General features: G+C 35.0%; 1 protein-coding gene and 2 long non-coding RNA genes across 5 annotated transcripts; all 3 read right to left on the reverse strand.

Annotated features, from left to right (window-relative positions):
- Positions 1–2183: 2183 nt before the first annotated feature.
- LOC140005172 (uncharacterized) lies at positions 2184–2846 on the reverse strand. Its single transcript, XR_011812943.1, has 3 exons — positions 2709–2846; positions 2493–2618; positions 2184–2381 (listed from the first exon to the last, which is right to left on the reverse strand). It is a non-coding gene; the product is annotated as an uncharacterized lncRNA (long non-coding RNA).
- Positions 2847–5098: 2252 nt separating this feature from the next.
- LOC140005173 (uncharacterized) lies at positions 5099–5761 on the reverse strand. Its single transcript, XR_011812944.1, has 3 exons — positions 5624–5761; positions 5408–5533; positions 5099–5296 (listed from the first exon to the last, which is right to left on the reverse strand). It is a non-coding gene; the product is annotated as an uncharacterized lncRNA (long non-coding RNA).
- Positions 5762–8013: 2252 nt separating this feature from the next.
- Positions 8014–12791, reverse strand: LOC140005174 (zinc finger protein VAR3, chloroplastic-like). 3 transcript variants are annotated; one of them, XM_072045646.1, is made up of 8 exons: positions 12296–12790; positions 11826–11943; positions 11353–11684; positions 10635–10751; positions 9278–9394; positions 8539–8637; positions 8323–8448; positions 8014–8211 (listed from the first exon to the last, which is right to left on the reverse strand). In XM_072045646.1, the coding sequence occupies exons 1-7, from the start codon at positions 12703–12705 to the stop codon at positions 8337–8339; spliced, it is 1305 nt and encodes a 434-aa protein (XP_071901747.1). In that variant the 5' UTR covers positions 12706–12790; the 3' UTR covers positions 8014–8211; positions 8323–8336. The 3 variants fall into 3 exon arrangements, with proteins under 3 accessions (XP_071901747.1, XP_071901746.1, XP_071901748.1); XM_072045645.1 differs by having other exon boundaries at positions 8014–8448; positions 12296–12791; XM_072045647.1 differs by lacking the exon at positions 8539–8637 and having other exon boundaries at positions 8085–8448; positions 12296–12791.
- Between the last annotated feature and the right edge of the window lie 4851 nt (positions 12792–17642).

A 17642-nucleotide genomic window follows, 5' to 3' on the forward strand; every position in this document is an offset into this window, starting at 1 on the left:
GGCTGCTTTCGAGTAAGCTAGTAAAGCTGTTTCCTGTTCTGTTTGCTTGTGAGTACTTATTTTACTTGTACACAGTCATGTTTTGTTTTTGATATAAAACATGAAATTTTTTAACATTTTGGAACCACCCGTAAAGATGGACAAGTTATTAAGTCTAAAAGGCATCTCTATTATGTTAATGAAGTCTAAAATAACTTACTAATAGGCTGGCCTTGCGTTTTTTGTTGTGTTGAGCCTGTTGCCCTGACGGGATGTGATCACCCAACTTGTAATTGATCAATCTTTAGAAAAAAAAAATTTGATATTTTATATGACTATATCTAGCAATTGGACGTGTTGGGTGGATTTTGGTCGAGTTAATACTGAATTTTCATTTAAATGGGTTACACCCAACCCGTCAAATTTTAGATTGGGTTAATTTTGAATTAGGTCATATTGGGTCATCTCAAACCCATGACCCAATATATTAATTAATAGATTTTGATACATAAACTCTCTCAAATATATTTTCACATAAAAAATATTTCACACACATAAACACATTTTCACATAGATAGACATATTTTCACACGCTAAAACACTCACAGATACAAATGCACACTCACTTTTTAAGCTCGTTTGAAATACTTTATTTTTACACATACAAACACACTAAAATACACATGTATGATATGCGAGGAGATGAGGGGGTTTTGGCATGGGTTAGTGGTGTCAGAAATGGATTTAGCGTAGTGTGTATTTTGCAGTAAAATGAAGAAGGAATCGTGTTATGAAAAAGTAAGGGTAGTTGCCTTGATCAATTAAGATCTCTTTAATGTCCAACTCTGCGCTGGTCTACTAGAACTGAGAATGGGAATGGTGTACTAGTACAACAAGAAGTGGGAAAGGCATACATATGACATGGTGCATGCAAACTTTCTCGAATTGTTATTTTTTTCCAAAAAAATTTTTATGTTTTATTGAACACATTTTTTAATTATTTTATTATTATATATATTAAATTGTTACAATATATTTTTTTTTTATAAAATTTTCAAAAAATAACAATCCAAATGGGCTTATATTTGATTGCATGACAAAAGAAGAAGTGGCGAAAAATATTATGGAAGTAAAAGGAGTGGAATGCTCTAAATATAGGAAAATAATAAAACATCAACGCATGCAAGTAAGTATTATAGCTAAATAGCTCATATAATTTTGTTAAGTATCCATACATGGAGGCCTGCTTTCGCTCATGTGTCATGCTGTTTCATGAACAATGAAATGTTTATGTATCTCGTATCCTATTCTTTGTAATTTGTTTATTTATTTTTTTAACTTAAGTTGGGTAATGGATGCCCAACACAAATATCCAAACCGTCCAAAATATATGTGAATTTTTATTACCCAATCCAAAATTGACCCAATACCCAACTTACCCAACCCAATCTCTCAAATTAGTGAATGGATTGGATGGATTGTTGGATTTTTAGGCATAATTGTCAGGTCTATATATGACGTACGATCTTACTAAAAAATGATTTATCTTGGTGTTGTATTTAAACTCTCACAGGTTGAAATTTATATAGTTCAAATCGGTGGGTGTAATTCTTATGAGTTTTGGCATAAACTCTGTAAAAATTTACATTTGTTAATTTGTACAACTAATTTGATGATTACATCCAAATGGCAACGGGGCGTGGATTGTACAATCATTTTGTGCTTTCTCGGTCACTTTCAACCAGTGCGTATATACATAAATTCTCCGGCAAATGGCAACGCGTTTTCCCCGCCCCTTGTTCTGTGTTTTAAAAACCCCCTTACCTCCCCCCACCATCGCTCTATCCCCGGCTCTTCCCGCCCTGCACCACTGCCCAACAGGTGGCTCACCATAATTTCTTGGTTGGGAGTGCAGGCATAGCAACCGGTGTACATAATCGTCATCGTCATCTTCTTGGTTGGGAGTGTATTATTCTTCATTGGAGAACTTTATTTTTATTGCAATTGACTACTATTTTTAATTTGTCTTTCTAGTGTCTCTACGTTTAATTTGGAATCCTTCATAGTTTCTTGCAATTAGTGTAAATTTATTGTCTGGCAAATTTCATATGGCCAATATCGCTGAGCAACAAGCACTCCACCCATTCCTGTTATCATTAAAAAAAAAATACTTTCCATTGCAACTTTTTATGCACACAATGCCATGGGACAAAGAAAACTTTCCATTTGCAGAAGCCATGCGTTGGAAGTTCTGAACAAAAAAGGAAGAAATAAATACTTACAAAGAGATTTGAGATTTTATCTCTGATTTTCTGATACCCGAGGAAGAGTTGAAAGAGAACATTCATCTAACCATATGTGCCCGCAGCACAAAAGAAAGCACCCAACTTGGTTGTGTCGGCCTGTTTCAGAGTATCCTCCAGTTGAAGCCTCAGAATCTCTTTTCGAGTAAATTATCTTCCATGCTAGTGTATTAAAGAAGCAGATTTCACATGTGAACTTAAGTGTCTTACCATAAACACGTTTCTTAAAAAGGCTTCTTCCATATCTGCTGCTCATACTGTGTGTCCACATCTTTTGGGCCTTCATGGTTGCACTTCTTGCACACAATATTGCCTTTGAAATTTAAGAAATTACACCTATCGAAAGCAGCAAGGAAACAAATACAAATTTAATTAGGCAATGCTAAGCTAAAATTTCATCCCACACAATTGTAGAGACAGACTTACGAGGGGCACTCCCAGTCTCCAGGTCTTAGCTGCCTCTTTGGTCGTGAATCATGGCAGCGTAAGCATTTAGCATTGCTGGCAAAATTCATGAAACCGCATCTACATGTCCAGCACAAGAATCTAGCCTCAAGTTTGTGCAGCTGGTCTCTGATGAGCAAGAATAGGAAAACGCTTTCTAGTTTCTACAAAACAGATGATGTTTTTACGGGCTGCTTTCGAGTAAGCTAGTAAAGCTGTTTCCTGTTCTGTTTGCTTGTGAGTACTTATTTTACTTGTACACAGTCATGTTTTGTTTTTGATATAAAACATGAAATTTTTTAACATTTTGGAACCACCCGTAAAGATGGACAAGTTATTAAGTCTAAAAGGCATCTCTATTATGTTAATGAAGTCTAAAATAACTTACTAATAGGCTGGCCTTGCGTTTTTTGTTGTGTTGAGCCTGTTGCCCTGACGGGATGTGATCACCCAACTTGTAATTGATCAATCTTTAGAAAAAAAAAATTTGATATTTTATATGACTATATCTAGCAATTGGACGTGTTGGGTGGATTTTGGTCGAGTTAATACTGAATTTTCATTTAAATGGGTTACACCCAACCCGTCAAATTTTAGATTGGGTTAATTTTGAATTAGGTCATATTGGGTCATCTCAAACCCATGACCCAATATATTAATTAATAGATTTTGATACATAAACTCTCTCAAATATATTTTCACATAAAAAATATTTCACACACATAAACACATTTTCACATAGATAGACATATTTTCACACGCTAAAACACTCACAGATACAAATGCACACTCACTTTTTAAGCTCGTTTGAAATACTTTATTTTTACACATACAAACACACTAAAATACACATGTATGATATGCGAGGAGATGAGGGGGTTTTGGCATGGGTTAGTGGTGTCAGAAATGGATTTAGCGTAGTGTGTATTTTGCAGTAAAATGAAGAAGGAATCGTGTTATGAAAAAGTAAGGGTAGTTGCCTTGATCAATTAAGATCTCTTTAATGTCCAACTCTGCGCTGGTCTACTAGAACTGAGAATGGGAATGGTGTACTAGTACAACAAGAAGTGGGAAAGGCATACATATGACATGGTGCATGCAAACTTTCTCGAATTGTTATTTTTTTCCAAAAAAATTTTTATGTTTTATTGAACACATTTTTTAATTATTTTATTATTATATATATTAAATTGTTACAATATATTTTTTTTTTATAAAATTTTCAAAAAATAACAATCCAAATGGGCTTATATTTGATTGCATGACAAAAGAAGAAGTGGCGAAAAATATTATGGAAGTAAAAGGAGTGGAATGCTCTAAATATAGGAAAATAATAAAACATCAACGCATGCAAGTAAGTATTATAGCTAAATAGCTCATATAATTTTGTTAAGTATCCATACATGGAGGCCTGCTTTCGCTCATGTGTCATGCTGTTTCATGAACAATGAAATGTTTATGTATCTCGTATCCTATTCTTTGTAATTTGTTTATTTATTTTTTTAACTTAAGTTGGGTAATGGATGCCCAACACAAATATCCAAACCGTCCAAAATATATGTGAATTTTTATTACCCAATCCAAAATTGACCCAATACCCAACTTACCCAACCCAATCTCTCAAATTAGTGAATGGATTGGATGGATTGTTGGATTTTTAGGCATAATTGTCAGGTCTATATATGACGTACGATCTTACTAAAAAATGATTTATCTTGGTGTTGTATTTAAACTCTCACAGGTTGAAATTTATATAGTTCAAATCGGTGGGTGTAATTCTTATGAGTTTTGGCATAAACTCTGTAAAAATTTACATTTGTTAATTTGTACAACTAATTTGATGATTACATCCAAATGGCAACGGGGCGTGGATTGTACAATCATTTTGTGCTTTCTCGGTCACTTTCAACCAGTGCGTATATACATAAATTCTCCGGCAAATGGCAACGCGTTTTCCCCGCCCCTTGTTCTGTGTTTTAAAAACCCCCTTACCTCCCCCCACCATCGCTCTATCCCCGGCTCTTCCCGCCCTGCACCACTGCCCAACAGGTGGCTCACCATAATTTCTTGGTTGGGAGTGCAGGCATAGCAACCGGTGTACATAATCGTCATCGTCATCTTCTTGGTTGGGAGTGTATTATTCTTCATTGGAGAACTTTATTTTTATTGCAATTGACTACTATTTTTAATTTGTCTTTCTAGTGTCTCTACGTTTAATTTGGAATCCTTCATAGTTTCTTGCAATTAGTGTAAATTTATTGTCTGGCAAATTTCATATGGCCAATATCGCTGAGCAACAAGCACTCCACCCATTCCTGTTATCATTAAAAAAAAAATACTTTCCATTGCAACTTTTTATGCACACAATGCCATGGGACAAAGAAAACTTTCCATTTGCAGAAGCCATGCGTTGGAAGTTCTGAACAAAAAAGGAAGAAATAAATACTTACAAAGAGATTTGAGATTTTATCTCTGATTTTCTGATACCCGAGGAAGAGTTGAAAGAGAACATTCATCTAACCATATGTGCCCGCAGCACAAAAGAAAGCACCCAACTTGGTTGTGTCGGCCTGTTTCAGAGTATCCTCCAGTTGAAGCCTCAGAATCTCTTTTCGAGTAAATTATCTTCCATGCTAGTGTATTAAAGAAGCAGATTTCACATGTGAACTTAAGTGTCTTACCATAAACACGTTTCTTAAAAAGGCTTCTTCCATATCTGCTGCTCATACTGTGTGTCCACATCTTTTGGGCCTTCATGGTTGCACTTCTTGCACACAATATTGCCTTTGAAATTTAAGAAATTACACCTATCGAAAGCAGCAAGGAAACAAATACAAATTTAATTAGGCAATGCTAAGCTAAAATTTCATCCCACACAATTGTAGAGACAGACTTACGAGGGGCACTCCCAGTCTCCAGGTCTTAGCTGCCTCTTTGGTCGTGAATCATGGCAGCGTAAGCATTTAGCATTGCTGGCAAAATTCATGAAACCGCATCTACATGTCCAGCACAAGAATCTAGCCTCAAGTTTGTGCAGCTGGTCTCTGATGAGCAAGAATAGGAAAACGCTTTCTAGTTTCTACAAAACAGATGATGTTTTTACGGGCTGCTTTCGAGTAAGCTAGTAAAGCTGTTTCCTGTTCTGTTTGCTTGTGAGTACTTATTTTACTTGTACACAGTCATGTTTTGTTTTTGATATAAAACATGAAATTTTTTAACATTTTGGAACCACCCGTAAAGATGGACAAGTTATTAAGTCTAAAAGGCATCTCTATTATGTTAATGAAGTCTAAAATAACTTACTAATAGGCTGGCCTTGCGTTTTTTGTTGTGTTGAGCCTGTTGCCCTGACGGGATGTGATCACCCAACTTGTAATTGATCAATCTTTAGAAAAAAAAAATTTGATATTTTATATGACTATATCTAGCAATTGGACGTGTTGGGTGGATTTTGGTCGAGTTAATACTGAATTTTCATTTAAATGGGTTACACCCAACCCGTCAAATTTTAGATTGGGTTAATTTTGAATTAGGTCATATTGGGTCATCTCAAACCCATGACCCAATATATTAATTAATAGATTTTGATACATAAACTCTCTCAAATATATTTTCACATAAAAAATATTTCACACACATAAACACATTTTCACATAGATAGACATATTTTCACACGCTAAAACACTCACAGATACAAATGCACACTCACTTTTTAAGCTCGTTTGAAATACTTTATTTTTACACATACAAACACACTAAAATACACATGTATGATATGCGAGGAGATGAGGGGGTTTTGGCATGGGTTAGTGGTGTCAGAAATGGATTTAGCGTAGTGTGTATTTTGCAGTAAAATGAAGAAGGAATCGTGTTATGAAAAAGTAAGGGTAGTTGCCTTGATCAATTAAGATCTCTTTAATGTCCAACTCTGCGCTGGTCTACTAGAACTGAGAATGGGAATGGTGTACTAGTACAACAAGAAGTGGGAAAGGCATACATATGACATGGTGCATGCAAACTTTCTCGAATTGTTATTTTTTTCCAAAAAAATTTTTATGTTTTATTGAACACATTTTTTAATTATTTTATTATTATATATATTAAATTGTTACAATATATTTTTTTTTTATAAAATTTTCAAAAAATAACAATCCAAATGGGCTTATATTTGATTGCATGACAAAAGAAGAAGTGGCGAAAAATATTATGGAAGTAAAAGGAGTGGAATGCTCTAAATATAGGAAAATAATAAAACATCAACGCATGCAAGTAAGTATTATAGCTAAATAGCTCATATAATTTTGTTAAGTATCCATACATGGAGGCCTGCTTTCGCTCATGTGTCATGCTGTTTCATGAACAATGAAATGTTTATGTATCTCGTATCCTATTCTTTGTAATTTGTTTATTTATTTTTTTAACTTAAGTTGGGTAATGGATGCCCAACACAAATATCCAAACCGTCCAAAATATATGTGAATTTTTATTACCCAATCCAAAATTGACCCAATACCCAACTTACCCAACCCAATCTCTCAAATTAGTGAATGGATTGGATGGATTGTTGGATTTTTAGGCATAATTGTCAGGTCTATATATGACGTACGATCTTACTAAAAAATGATTTATCTTGGTGTTGTATTTAAACTCTCACAGGTTGAAATTTATATAGTTCAAATCGGTGGGTGTAATTCTTATGAGTTTTGGCATAAACTCTGTAAAAATTTACATTTGTTAATTTGTACAACTAATTTGATGATTACATCCAAATGGCAACGGGGCGTGGATTGTACAATCATTTTGTGCTTTCTCGGTCACTTTCAACCAGTGCGTATATACATAAATTCTCCGGCAAATGGCAACGCGTTTTCCCCGCCCCTTGTTCTGTGTTTTAAAAACCCCCTTACCTCCCCCCACCATCGCTCTATCCCCGGCTCTTCCCGCCCTGCACCACTGCCCAACAGGTGGCTCACCATAATTTCTTGGTTGGGAGTGCAGGCATAGCAACCGGTGTACATAATCGTCATCGTCATCTTCTTGGTTGGGAGTGTATTATTCTTCATTGGAGAACTTTATTTTTATTGCAATTGACTACTATTTTTAATTTGTCTTTCTAGTGTCTCTACGTTTAATTTGGAATCCTTCATAGTTTCTTGCAATTAGTGTAAATTTATTGTCTGGCAAATTTCATATGGCCAATATCGCTGAGCAACAAGCACTCCACCCATTCCTGTTATCATTAAAAAAAAAATACTTTCCATTGCAACTTTTTATGCACACAATGCCATGGGACAAAGAAAACTTTCCATTTGCAGAAGCCATGCGTTGGAAGTTCTGAACAAAAAAGGAAGAAATAAATACTTACAAAGAGATTTGAGATTTTATCTCTGATTTTCTGATACCCGAGGAAGAGTTGAAAGAGAACATTCATCTAACCATATGTGCCCGCAGCACAAAAGAAAGCACCCAACTTGGTTGTGTCGGCCTGTTTCAGAGTATCCTCCAGTTGAAGCCTCAGAATCTCTTTTCGAGTAAATTATCTTCCATGCTAGTGTATTAAAGAAGCAGATTTCACATGTGAACTTAAGTGTCTTACCATAAACACGTTTCTTAAAAAGGCTTCTTCCATATCTGCTGCTCATACTGTGTGTCCACATCTTTTGGGCCTTCATGGTTGCACTTCTTGCACACAATATTGCCTTTGAAATTTAAGAAATTACACCTATCGAAAGCAGCAAGGAAACAAATACAAATTTAATTAGGCAATGCTAAGCTAAAATTTCATCCCACACAATTGTAGAGACAGACTTACGAGGGGCACTCCCAGTCTCCAGGTCTTAGCTGCCTCTTTGGTCGTGAATCATGGCAGCGTAAGCATTTAGCATTGCTGGCAAAATTCATGAAACCGCATCTACATGTCCAGCACAAGAATCTAGCCTCAATACAAAGAAAACCAGAAACTTTTTTCGATATTTGATACGATGCTCTAGGGAGGTCGCTATTTTCATTCCTAATAGGAAGATTAAACAAAAACTAAACTATTTCATGCAAAGTTGCTGCATTAGACTAGGCAAAGTTTGGTTTGACATATGCATCCACTCTCCTTGCTGACAATGGCGAGACCATAAGCATCTAATCCTCCCTGACTGCCAAAGTTCTGAAACCTCAGGCATTCGGTTTAAGTTTTTAGCCAGATAATCGTCCCAATTAGTTAAAATAGTGAATAATTACTGTAAACGTGAACTAGCACTGTGACAATATAACTTTCATCACTCATCAGTCTTAAGTATTAAAGGTTAGGTCAAATTTAGTTCTGATGAACTTTATGCTTGTTCAAAGACAGTCTTTTTATTTTGAATGGTGCAAAATGGAAATGCTATCCACAAAAGTATCGTGATTGGACAAATGATTCAACCAAAATTCTAATCTGATCTCCTCTGCCATTTAAATTGAAATGCAGAAAAGGCACGCATATAGCGACCCAAGAAAGTGTCTACTTGAATAGCAAACTACTGGCAACAAATAGTTGAATACCACAAATGTAAACTTACTGTGGACAGTTCCAGTCTCCCTTTTTCATTTGGACATCTTTCATCGGAACCCTCTTTGGACCACCTGCTTTGCATTTCACGCATTTCACATATCTGGCAAAGTTCATGAAGTTGCATCTGCAGCAAATTTGTGCAGTGGTATGATTAAATTACATGAGGTACAATTATCTTACCAAGGATATAAAAGAGAGAGGATTCTATTAGAAGCTTGGAATTATTGGACAATTACTGGCTACTTGGGTTGGTGAATTTCATTTCTCATCGACAGATTTACAAATAACAATTAAAGGACAAGAACTTCTTGTTGGTAAATACTAAATTCTGGATCTTCAGAATAAATCTAAATGCTACAAGACCTGAAACTATGCAATTGCTTGGGTTAGGATTGCAGAAAAGTCAACAATGAACAAGGGAAACACATTTTCCACATTCACCAAAACACTCGCCTTGTGAGTTTTTCAAGCCAACAGCAAAGAGGTTGCCAGTCAAACAAAGCATTTCTGTGCTTGCTGGTAAGTATTCGGAAATCAAGAAATTAACTTTGTAATGGCACCACTAAAGAAATCTCCAAATTATCTTTGACCTGTAATTATGTGCATAATTCCACTCTTTTTTTGGGGGGTGGTTGGTGTTTAAAAGTTGATTTTGTTCAATATGCTGCTGAGTTTCTATATCTGCCTTAGAAGTATTGAGTTTTCTTGTGAAATTTAGGTTTTGTGGTTCTATTTGATATGATTCTTAGGTGGTATTTTCAACTGTTTTTGCTTGCATATAGTTTGATTCTTTATTAATTACAAGTACACAGCAGTGACTGCCTTTATTAGCAATATACTCTGAAAAGACCTTTGATAGAAAACTCAGTATTGAATCTGAAACTCAATTGAACACGACAGAAGCTAATGGCGATGCTGTCTCAGGGATAGTTTTTTGCAGATGCATATTGTTGTGCCTTTTGCAGCTTTGGGTTGCCAGTTGTGGAACTAATTTTCCTATTGAAAACAATTAAGCTACTTTGTTAGGCTTTCTGTAAGCTAAGATTTGTTGCATTCAAGTTCTAATTGGTATAGTAAAAAAAAGTTTGTGCTATTAGGACTCGAATGCTCTTCTCCAGATGTATACACATCTAAGACCTCAATAAGTTAAAAATTTGAAAGGCTACTACACCAGTTATAACATTTAAATATTCCAAAACCATGGGGATATTTGCTGTTGAAAAGGTTAAAACTCAACACCACTGTGACGGAAACAGGTGTGCAAGGAGGGAAGGGAACCAATTGAAGAATGGAGAAACACAAATGAAATAAATGCTTATGACAGAAGATCCATCTAATAACTGAATAACCCGCTAGGAACTTACTCTGAACAAATCCAGTCTCCTTTTTTCATTTCAATGTCATCTGAGTTCATTGCTTTAGGTCCATCTTCTCCACACTCACGGCAGCTTACATTTCTTGCAAAGTTCATGAAATTGCATCTACGATGTAAAAATTCAGTGCATTAGGCCAATGACTGAAATTGCTTGTACCAAAGAAATGGAGTGTAAGTACACTGGAAAGATATAAAAAGTACAACTTGATCAGAGGAACAAGGAGGACAAAAGATTTAAAGGAAGATCATTGACCTTTTGCCCACAATCCATAGATAATAACAATGCTTGGCTATTCTCAAGTTAATTTCCTAAATTTTTTTTAAAAATAAAAATCTACAGGTTGGACAGTACAATGCAAACATTTAAAAAGTTTCAAAAAAGAACACAGCTCCAAATCGCCCAGCATTCCCTTTCTGCCTGATAAAATTCTCTAAAACATTAGTGATTCTTTCCTGAGAAATCATTATCCAGATTTTGATGCAATAATGGACTTCCCAAGAATTCATAATTCATCATCCTACAGCTTATTTTCCTAAGCTTCAGTAACTAGCCTTCAGCATATTAAATCTATCCAGCTTTTTGCTTTTCAGGTCATCAATCACATGAAACAGGTAATTCAATTACATCATCTTTTTTTAAACTCTCAGTTAGAAAAAGGAAAGGAGATTCCACATAAGCTCAAAATGAAAATTTAAGGTTGACATACTGGGAACAGATCCAATCCCCTCTTTTCATTTCAACATCCTTTACGGAAGTAAAAGACTTCTTCTTTGGCTGAGGATCATTGACAGCAGGCTCTGGAAGGTCCGGTGCACGAGTTGTCTCACTTAACTCAGTTAACTCATGTAGCAAGTTTCTTACCGATACTTCAATGATCTCTATGTCCTGAGACTTCACTTTTCCATCAATAACAATTGGATCTAAAGCATAGGCCAACAAGATACGCAGAATATCTACAGTCCTCGCAGCAGCTTCAGATTCCTTCAATATGACATACGCTCTATCACATGATCCACGAAGATGACAAGCACCGCATACCTGCAGTCAAGCACTTCTTCTCAAAGCTCAGACCACAAAATCAGCAATTAATGAATCAATTCAGGTTCTGCATTAGTCATCTTACCCCTTAGAGTAAATTAACTTCGACAAATTTTTATTCATCTAGAGTAGGAAACTTACATCTCCTTCATCAAGTCCTAAATACACTCGCAACCGTTTGGCAGAATTCACAGCCTTCCGAAGAAGATTAGGACATCCCTTGTCTACAACAGTCTGAATTTCTTGCCTGGATAATGACCTGCAATACGTAAACATGTCTTTCAATGTTAAACATCTCAAGAAAAAAAAAAAAAATTTCCCCACTCTTTTTCGAGTAAAATAGCAAAACGCTTGACTAGAATTTTTTGATTTTGCAAAAAAAGAAAGTCACATCAATTTGATCTTCCTTAAAAAGATAATACATTTTCTTCCTAAACTCTTCATCCTTAATCTTCCTATTAGCAGAATCACAACTTTCTAATGGGAAAACAAGACTCAATTAAGCTCAAAAGATACAAGAACAAAGTTGAAATCAATTGCTCCCATTATCAAACATATTAGTACGTAAAAGAATGAAAAGAAAGAAAAGTACAAACTGTGAGCAACCTTACTTGAAGATATCAAAACGGTCACGAGCAAAGTTAAGACAAGCATCTTTCAACAAGTTCATATCAGTATAAACACCATGAGCACCAGGGTCAGCCGTATCCTCGGCCGTGGGGGCATTTTCAGGAGGAAAGTAGCCTTTAGTCTTCAACCTATCAACAAATGAGACCCATTCAGGCCAGGGATGAGAAGCTGAAGTCAAAGAGACTGCTGGGCTACCAGAAGTGATACTAGTAGCTGGAGTGTTGGCTTCAAGAACCGCGGTGGAAGAACAGCACCGGTGGAAGCGTAAAGAGGGGGAAGAAAAGTGTTTAAGGGGTCGAAATGGAAGAGGGATTGAGGAGAGGAAGGCGGTGGCTTGATGGTTGCGGAAAATTGAAGTTCCAAAGAGATTGAATAGGCGTGAGGTGGACATTTCTGCAAAAACCTCCTCCTCCTCCTCCTCCTCCCCGCAGTTTTAAGAGTAGTAGTGACTGTGAGCGTTGTATGTTGATATTGGCAGGGTTTTGGGCAGGGCTTTAAGGCAAGTTTTCGGGTCAAATACGCCCCAACAGGGATCCGGACTCCTGATGGTTTTGTTAGCTGGAATTGCATTCCTTCCTTCCCACATTGAAGTGTTTTATTATATGTCGACCACAATTCCCAAAAAAAAAAAAAAAAACATACTTCATGCTTTTTGTATAGTAGTTGTTTCTCTGGATTTATTTAATAAAAAAAATATTATAGAGCATCATTTTTAATGAATTTTACGTGAGATAAATAAGTAATTAGACATGTATTTAAAATTTTAAAATCCATGTATTTGAAAATTTTGACATTCTTTTTTTTTCCCCAAAACGGTAACATAAAAAGATTTTGACATTTATAAAAAATTTTGACATTTTCGTGATAATTTTTATTTGACTAGCATCAAGAGTAGACCATTTCTAATTCATCCAATCCAACAAAGACATTTTCGTTGAAAGGTTGTGAAGAAGAAATATCGTGAATTATTTGAGATCTTAAACTCGATTCTTTTTTATGGGTATATAATGTTAAATATACATTTTTTTTGGAGAATTGGCGAGCTTTATATAACAAAATAAGAATTTACACCCTAACCGTCAATTTTCCCCACTTATCTTCCTCTACAATTCTAAGATGATCAAGGGGAAAATTTGACTGAAAAATAACTTTATCAACCCTATTGAGATAACTAGTTTTGTACTCGTTCGTTGAACGAGAATCATCGAAAAATAATAAACTATTTAGTTAATTTTATAAAAATGTCGATATAAAATAAATATTTAATGTATAATCTATTATAACTTATCTTAAGTATATTACTATGAGCGCATTGTAATACAAAGTATTCTTATAATATAAATTTCAACATCTAATTCAGTAAATAATAATTCAAAAATAGAAAAAATATCATTCAACAATACCATAACATTAAAAAACTTGAAAATAAATAAAAAGTGCAGTAAATAGTGTCAAATAATATTCTATTCTTCATAAACTTGTTTTTGTTTTTCTTCTGTTTGAACATTCTCCTCGATCTGTTCGTGCAAATCATCATTTATTGATTTTCCATAATCGCTGCATGATAGCAAAGCAGGATAACTAAGTACTGGAAAAAAATGATTTATCGCATTCAAAGTTGTGTATAACAATACGTAAAGATTATAATTTAAAAAAGTAAAATAGTATATTAAATCTACCTTCTAATGCAAATCTTTTTATGAGAATTCCCTTCCTCTGTGATTTTTATTGAATCCTCTGATGAATGATTCATATGAAGTGTATTGAAATGTTGTTGATTAGAATCATCTGTTATACTAATTGGGACTTGGGAAGAAAATGCTTTAGGTTGGTATTGGTTGTCGGTTCCACCAATCTAATAATGATTTATCAAAATTAAAGATAAAAATATTATGTGAGATATAATATATGAAATATAAGATAAATTTATTACACATTACCTGTGAAAGCATGAAATGCGTTTCCCTCCCGAAATCACAGTGGAACCATCTAGTCACTGTAAATCTATTACTACCTTGTTCCAGATTGTAATTATTCAACTTGATTTGGAACACAAAAGGTTTTCACGTAATCTTATTTATAATTGATGACATGATTTCACTGCTAAATCTTTCATGAAAATGAAATGCATAATAGATTTTTTTTTTAGAATATTCAACGCTAAGATAAATGTCGGATTGTCTACTATTATTAAAAGAGTAAATATTTCATACACTGACAGTGTATATACTATCATCGTTGAATTCATGACATGTGTGCAAAAATTGAATTTCAAATTCAAATTTTGCATAGTTGTCATTTATCCAATGCTAATAGTGTATACATTATCAGTGTAGGAAAAATTAATCCTTATTAAAAATATTTTTCAAAATTATATATAAGTTTACCTTGTTAATTTCGTCAAGAACAAAAGAAAGTTTGTATTCTATTATTCTTTCAACCTCTTGATCAAATATAACAAACCAAGCACTACCGGTTGCATCACTTGCCAAGACTTTTAACATATACATGTATAAATACACATATTCTAAAAGTTATGTTTATCTAGATATTGTAACAATTAAAATGATAAAAAGGTTAACATTTTCTTTATGGACTTTTCCAGAAATTTTCAATCAAATGAAGTGCTATTTCTCTTTGTACATCAATTATGCATGGAAACTGTGAGTCTTGTAAAAATTTTCTTGGGTTAACTTTCTTTAATTTTCATGTCTAGATTGTTTGTACGTTGTCCTATATACGGGTAGATTATCTTAAAATAAAAAGGATGTATGATGAAGATGTAAAAAAAATTAAAAAAATGACACTATAAAAAATATATATTATGATTTATTCCTATATATCTAATATATGATATTTATGTCTCTTTTATTTATATCGAATTACTTTTTAGTTTCTTTTTTGGGTAGGAAATAAGAATCATATAATATTAAAAATTCTGATAGGAAATAAGAATTGATATACATCCAAACAAAAAAATAGCAAGCCACGTAGGAAACTACTTGCCGTCTCATTAAGCCACGTAGGAAAGAGAAAACGCGAAAAGATAAGTATGAGAATACGACTTTATTATATATATATATATATATATATATATATATATATATATATGATTAGCCATAAAGTCAGCAGTTTGATTATATTGGCGATATATAAAAAATATAGTCAACTCCTTGAAATATGAGATTAAATCCTTTATGTCAGAATATACAACTAGAGCCTTCCAAGGACAGTCAATTTTGCTATTTAAGATATCTGCAACAAGTTTTGAATCAATGCGAACCTCAATACGTTCCCATCTTTTGAGTTTAGCAAACACCAATGCTTCTTTGATGGCTTCCAACTCGTGGATTAATATTGAGTCAGCGTCTATTCCAATAGCCCCAGCTGCTAAGATGTCACCATTCTCATCTCTAACGATGAAGCCTACACCCCCTATGTCTCTTTGGACTGATCCATCACAATTCAAGCATTTAATTCCAGGTCTGGGAGCTTCCCATTTGCATCAGAATATAGTTGGATGAAAGAAAGCAGCATGAAATCCTCATTTTGTGGCTAAGGATCTGTTGCTCGGATTGTTCTTAACTTCAAAGTTTCTCCCAATCTTCTTTTATACTTGATCTATAACAGTCTGGGCTAATGCTGTTGGTGATCTGCTTTCCTGGTGAAACAAGCGGTTGTTCATTTCTTGCCATATAAAATAGACAGCAGCATAAAAAGATAGCTTGCGTAAGAGACCCTTTAACTCTATCTCTCTGATATGTGAACAAAGCCAATTGAGAGTTTGTGACCAATTTTGAGTTTGATTGAAAGTCAGCCCAAGAAGACTAAGGAGAATCTTCCACACAACCTTACAATAAAAGCAGTGAAAAAATAGGTGGTGAACAGCTTCAATATGCAACTCACATAAGCAACAGGTCTCATCATTTGTAACACCATATTCACACAACTTGTCTTTTGTTTGGAGTGCTTCCCTTAGTGCCAGCCAAGCAATGAAAGAATATCTTGGTACGAAACTTTTAAACCAGATCAGATTATGTCAATGCACTCTTCCCTGTTGTGTCCAGATAGCATTCCAAGCAGATTTGGTGGTGAAGTTCCCAGATGGTGAGGGTCTCCAAATGATTCTGTCTTGCTGGTTTTCAATCTTTGAACAGAGGGTAATTCCTGCCAGAAGATACTTAAACATGGAAGAGATATATCTGGTGGTCTCCATTGCTATCCGTGGATGATGTTTGAAACTTTGTCGAACTTGTAATCCATAGTAATCAATGGAGTAGTCCAACTAAAGGAATTCCAAATGACACCTCGAGGGTGCCATGGTTCAAGTCAGAGATAAGTAGAACTATCATTGTCAATGAGATGAGTAATCAACTTTGAAACTTCACCCCTGATCTTAAGGATGCTACGGGTAGCCCATGAGCATGAGTGAGGAGTATTCATAGTCCAGACAGAATCTTTTTTGAGGTATCTTTCCTTAAATCAGAGGACACATAGTGTCTTCTTAGAGGATGCAATGCGCCATAAATGCTTCATAAGGTTGGTTGTATTGCATTTAGCGAGTTTTCGTATTCCAAGTCCTCCTTCCTTTTTCGGAATTGTGACTTTTTGCCAACTAACTTTTGCTCGAGGAAGGCCAACATTAGATCCTGTCCAAAGGAATCTGCATAGCATTTGCTCTAATTTGTCTTTGACAGCGGTTGGGATTCTGAAAATATTGAACCAGTAGAGAAGTCTTCCTATGAGAGTAGAGTTAATAAGCGGCAGCCGATCTGCATAAGATAGGCACTTAGATTTCCAACTTGAGATCCTGCTTGAGATGGCATCCAGAAGAGGCTGGCAGTCCCAGGGTTTTAGCTTCTTGGAAATAAGGAATGCCTCCAAACAAGTTATAGGCAACATCCCCCATACATGCTTAAAATTCTGCAAATGTCAAAACGAAATCCCGGAGCAACGTTGCCAAAAAACATATGTGATTTAGACAAATTTGTAAAAAGGCCTAAGTCAGTACTAAACTCATGGAGAATAAAATTTATGGCAGCAGCATTCGAAGCAAAGGCTCTAGAAAAAATGAACAAATCGTCTGCAAAAGCAAGATGAGTAACAAGAGGGTTAGTGCAAAATTGGTGAGAGACAATGTCACCAGAGTCAAAGCCATGATGGAGCCTATCCGAAAGGTTTTGAAGGACAAGAATAAAAAGGTATGGTGACATGGGATCTCCTTGACGTAGTCCTTTCATCAAAACAAAATACCATACTGCTTCCCCGTTCACCTTGATTGAGAACTTTGCACCACATATACAGGATTTAATCTAAAGGATAAACTCT

The sequence above is a fragment of the Coffea arabica genome, chromosome 4c (genome assembly GCF_036785885.1).
Source record: "Coffea arabica cultivar ET-39 chromosome 4c, Coffea Arabica ET-39 HiFi, whole genome shotgun sequence".
In the NCBI taxonomy this organism is placed as follows: Eukaryota; Viridiplantae; Streptophyta; class Magnoliopsida; order Gentianales; family Rubiaceae; genus Coffea; species Coffea arabica.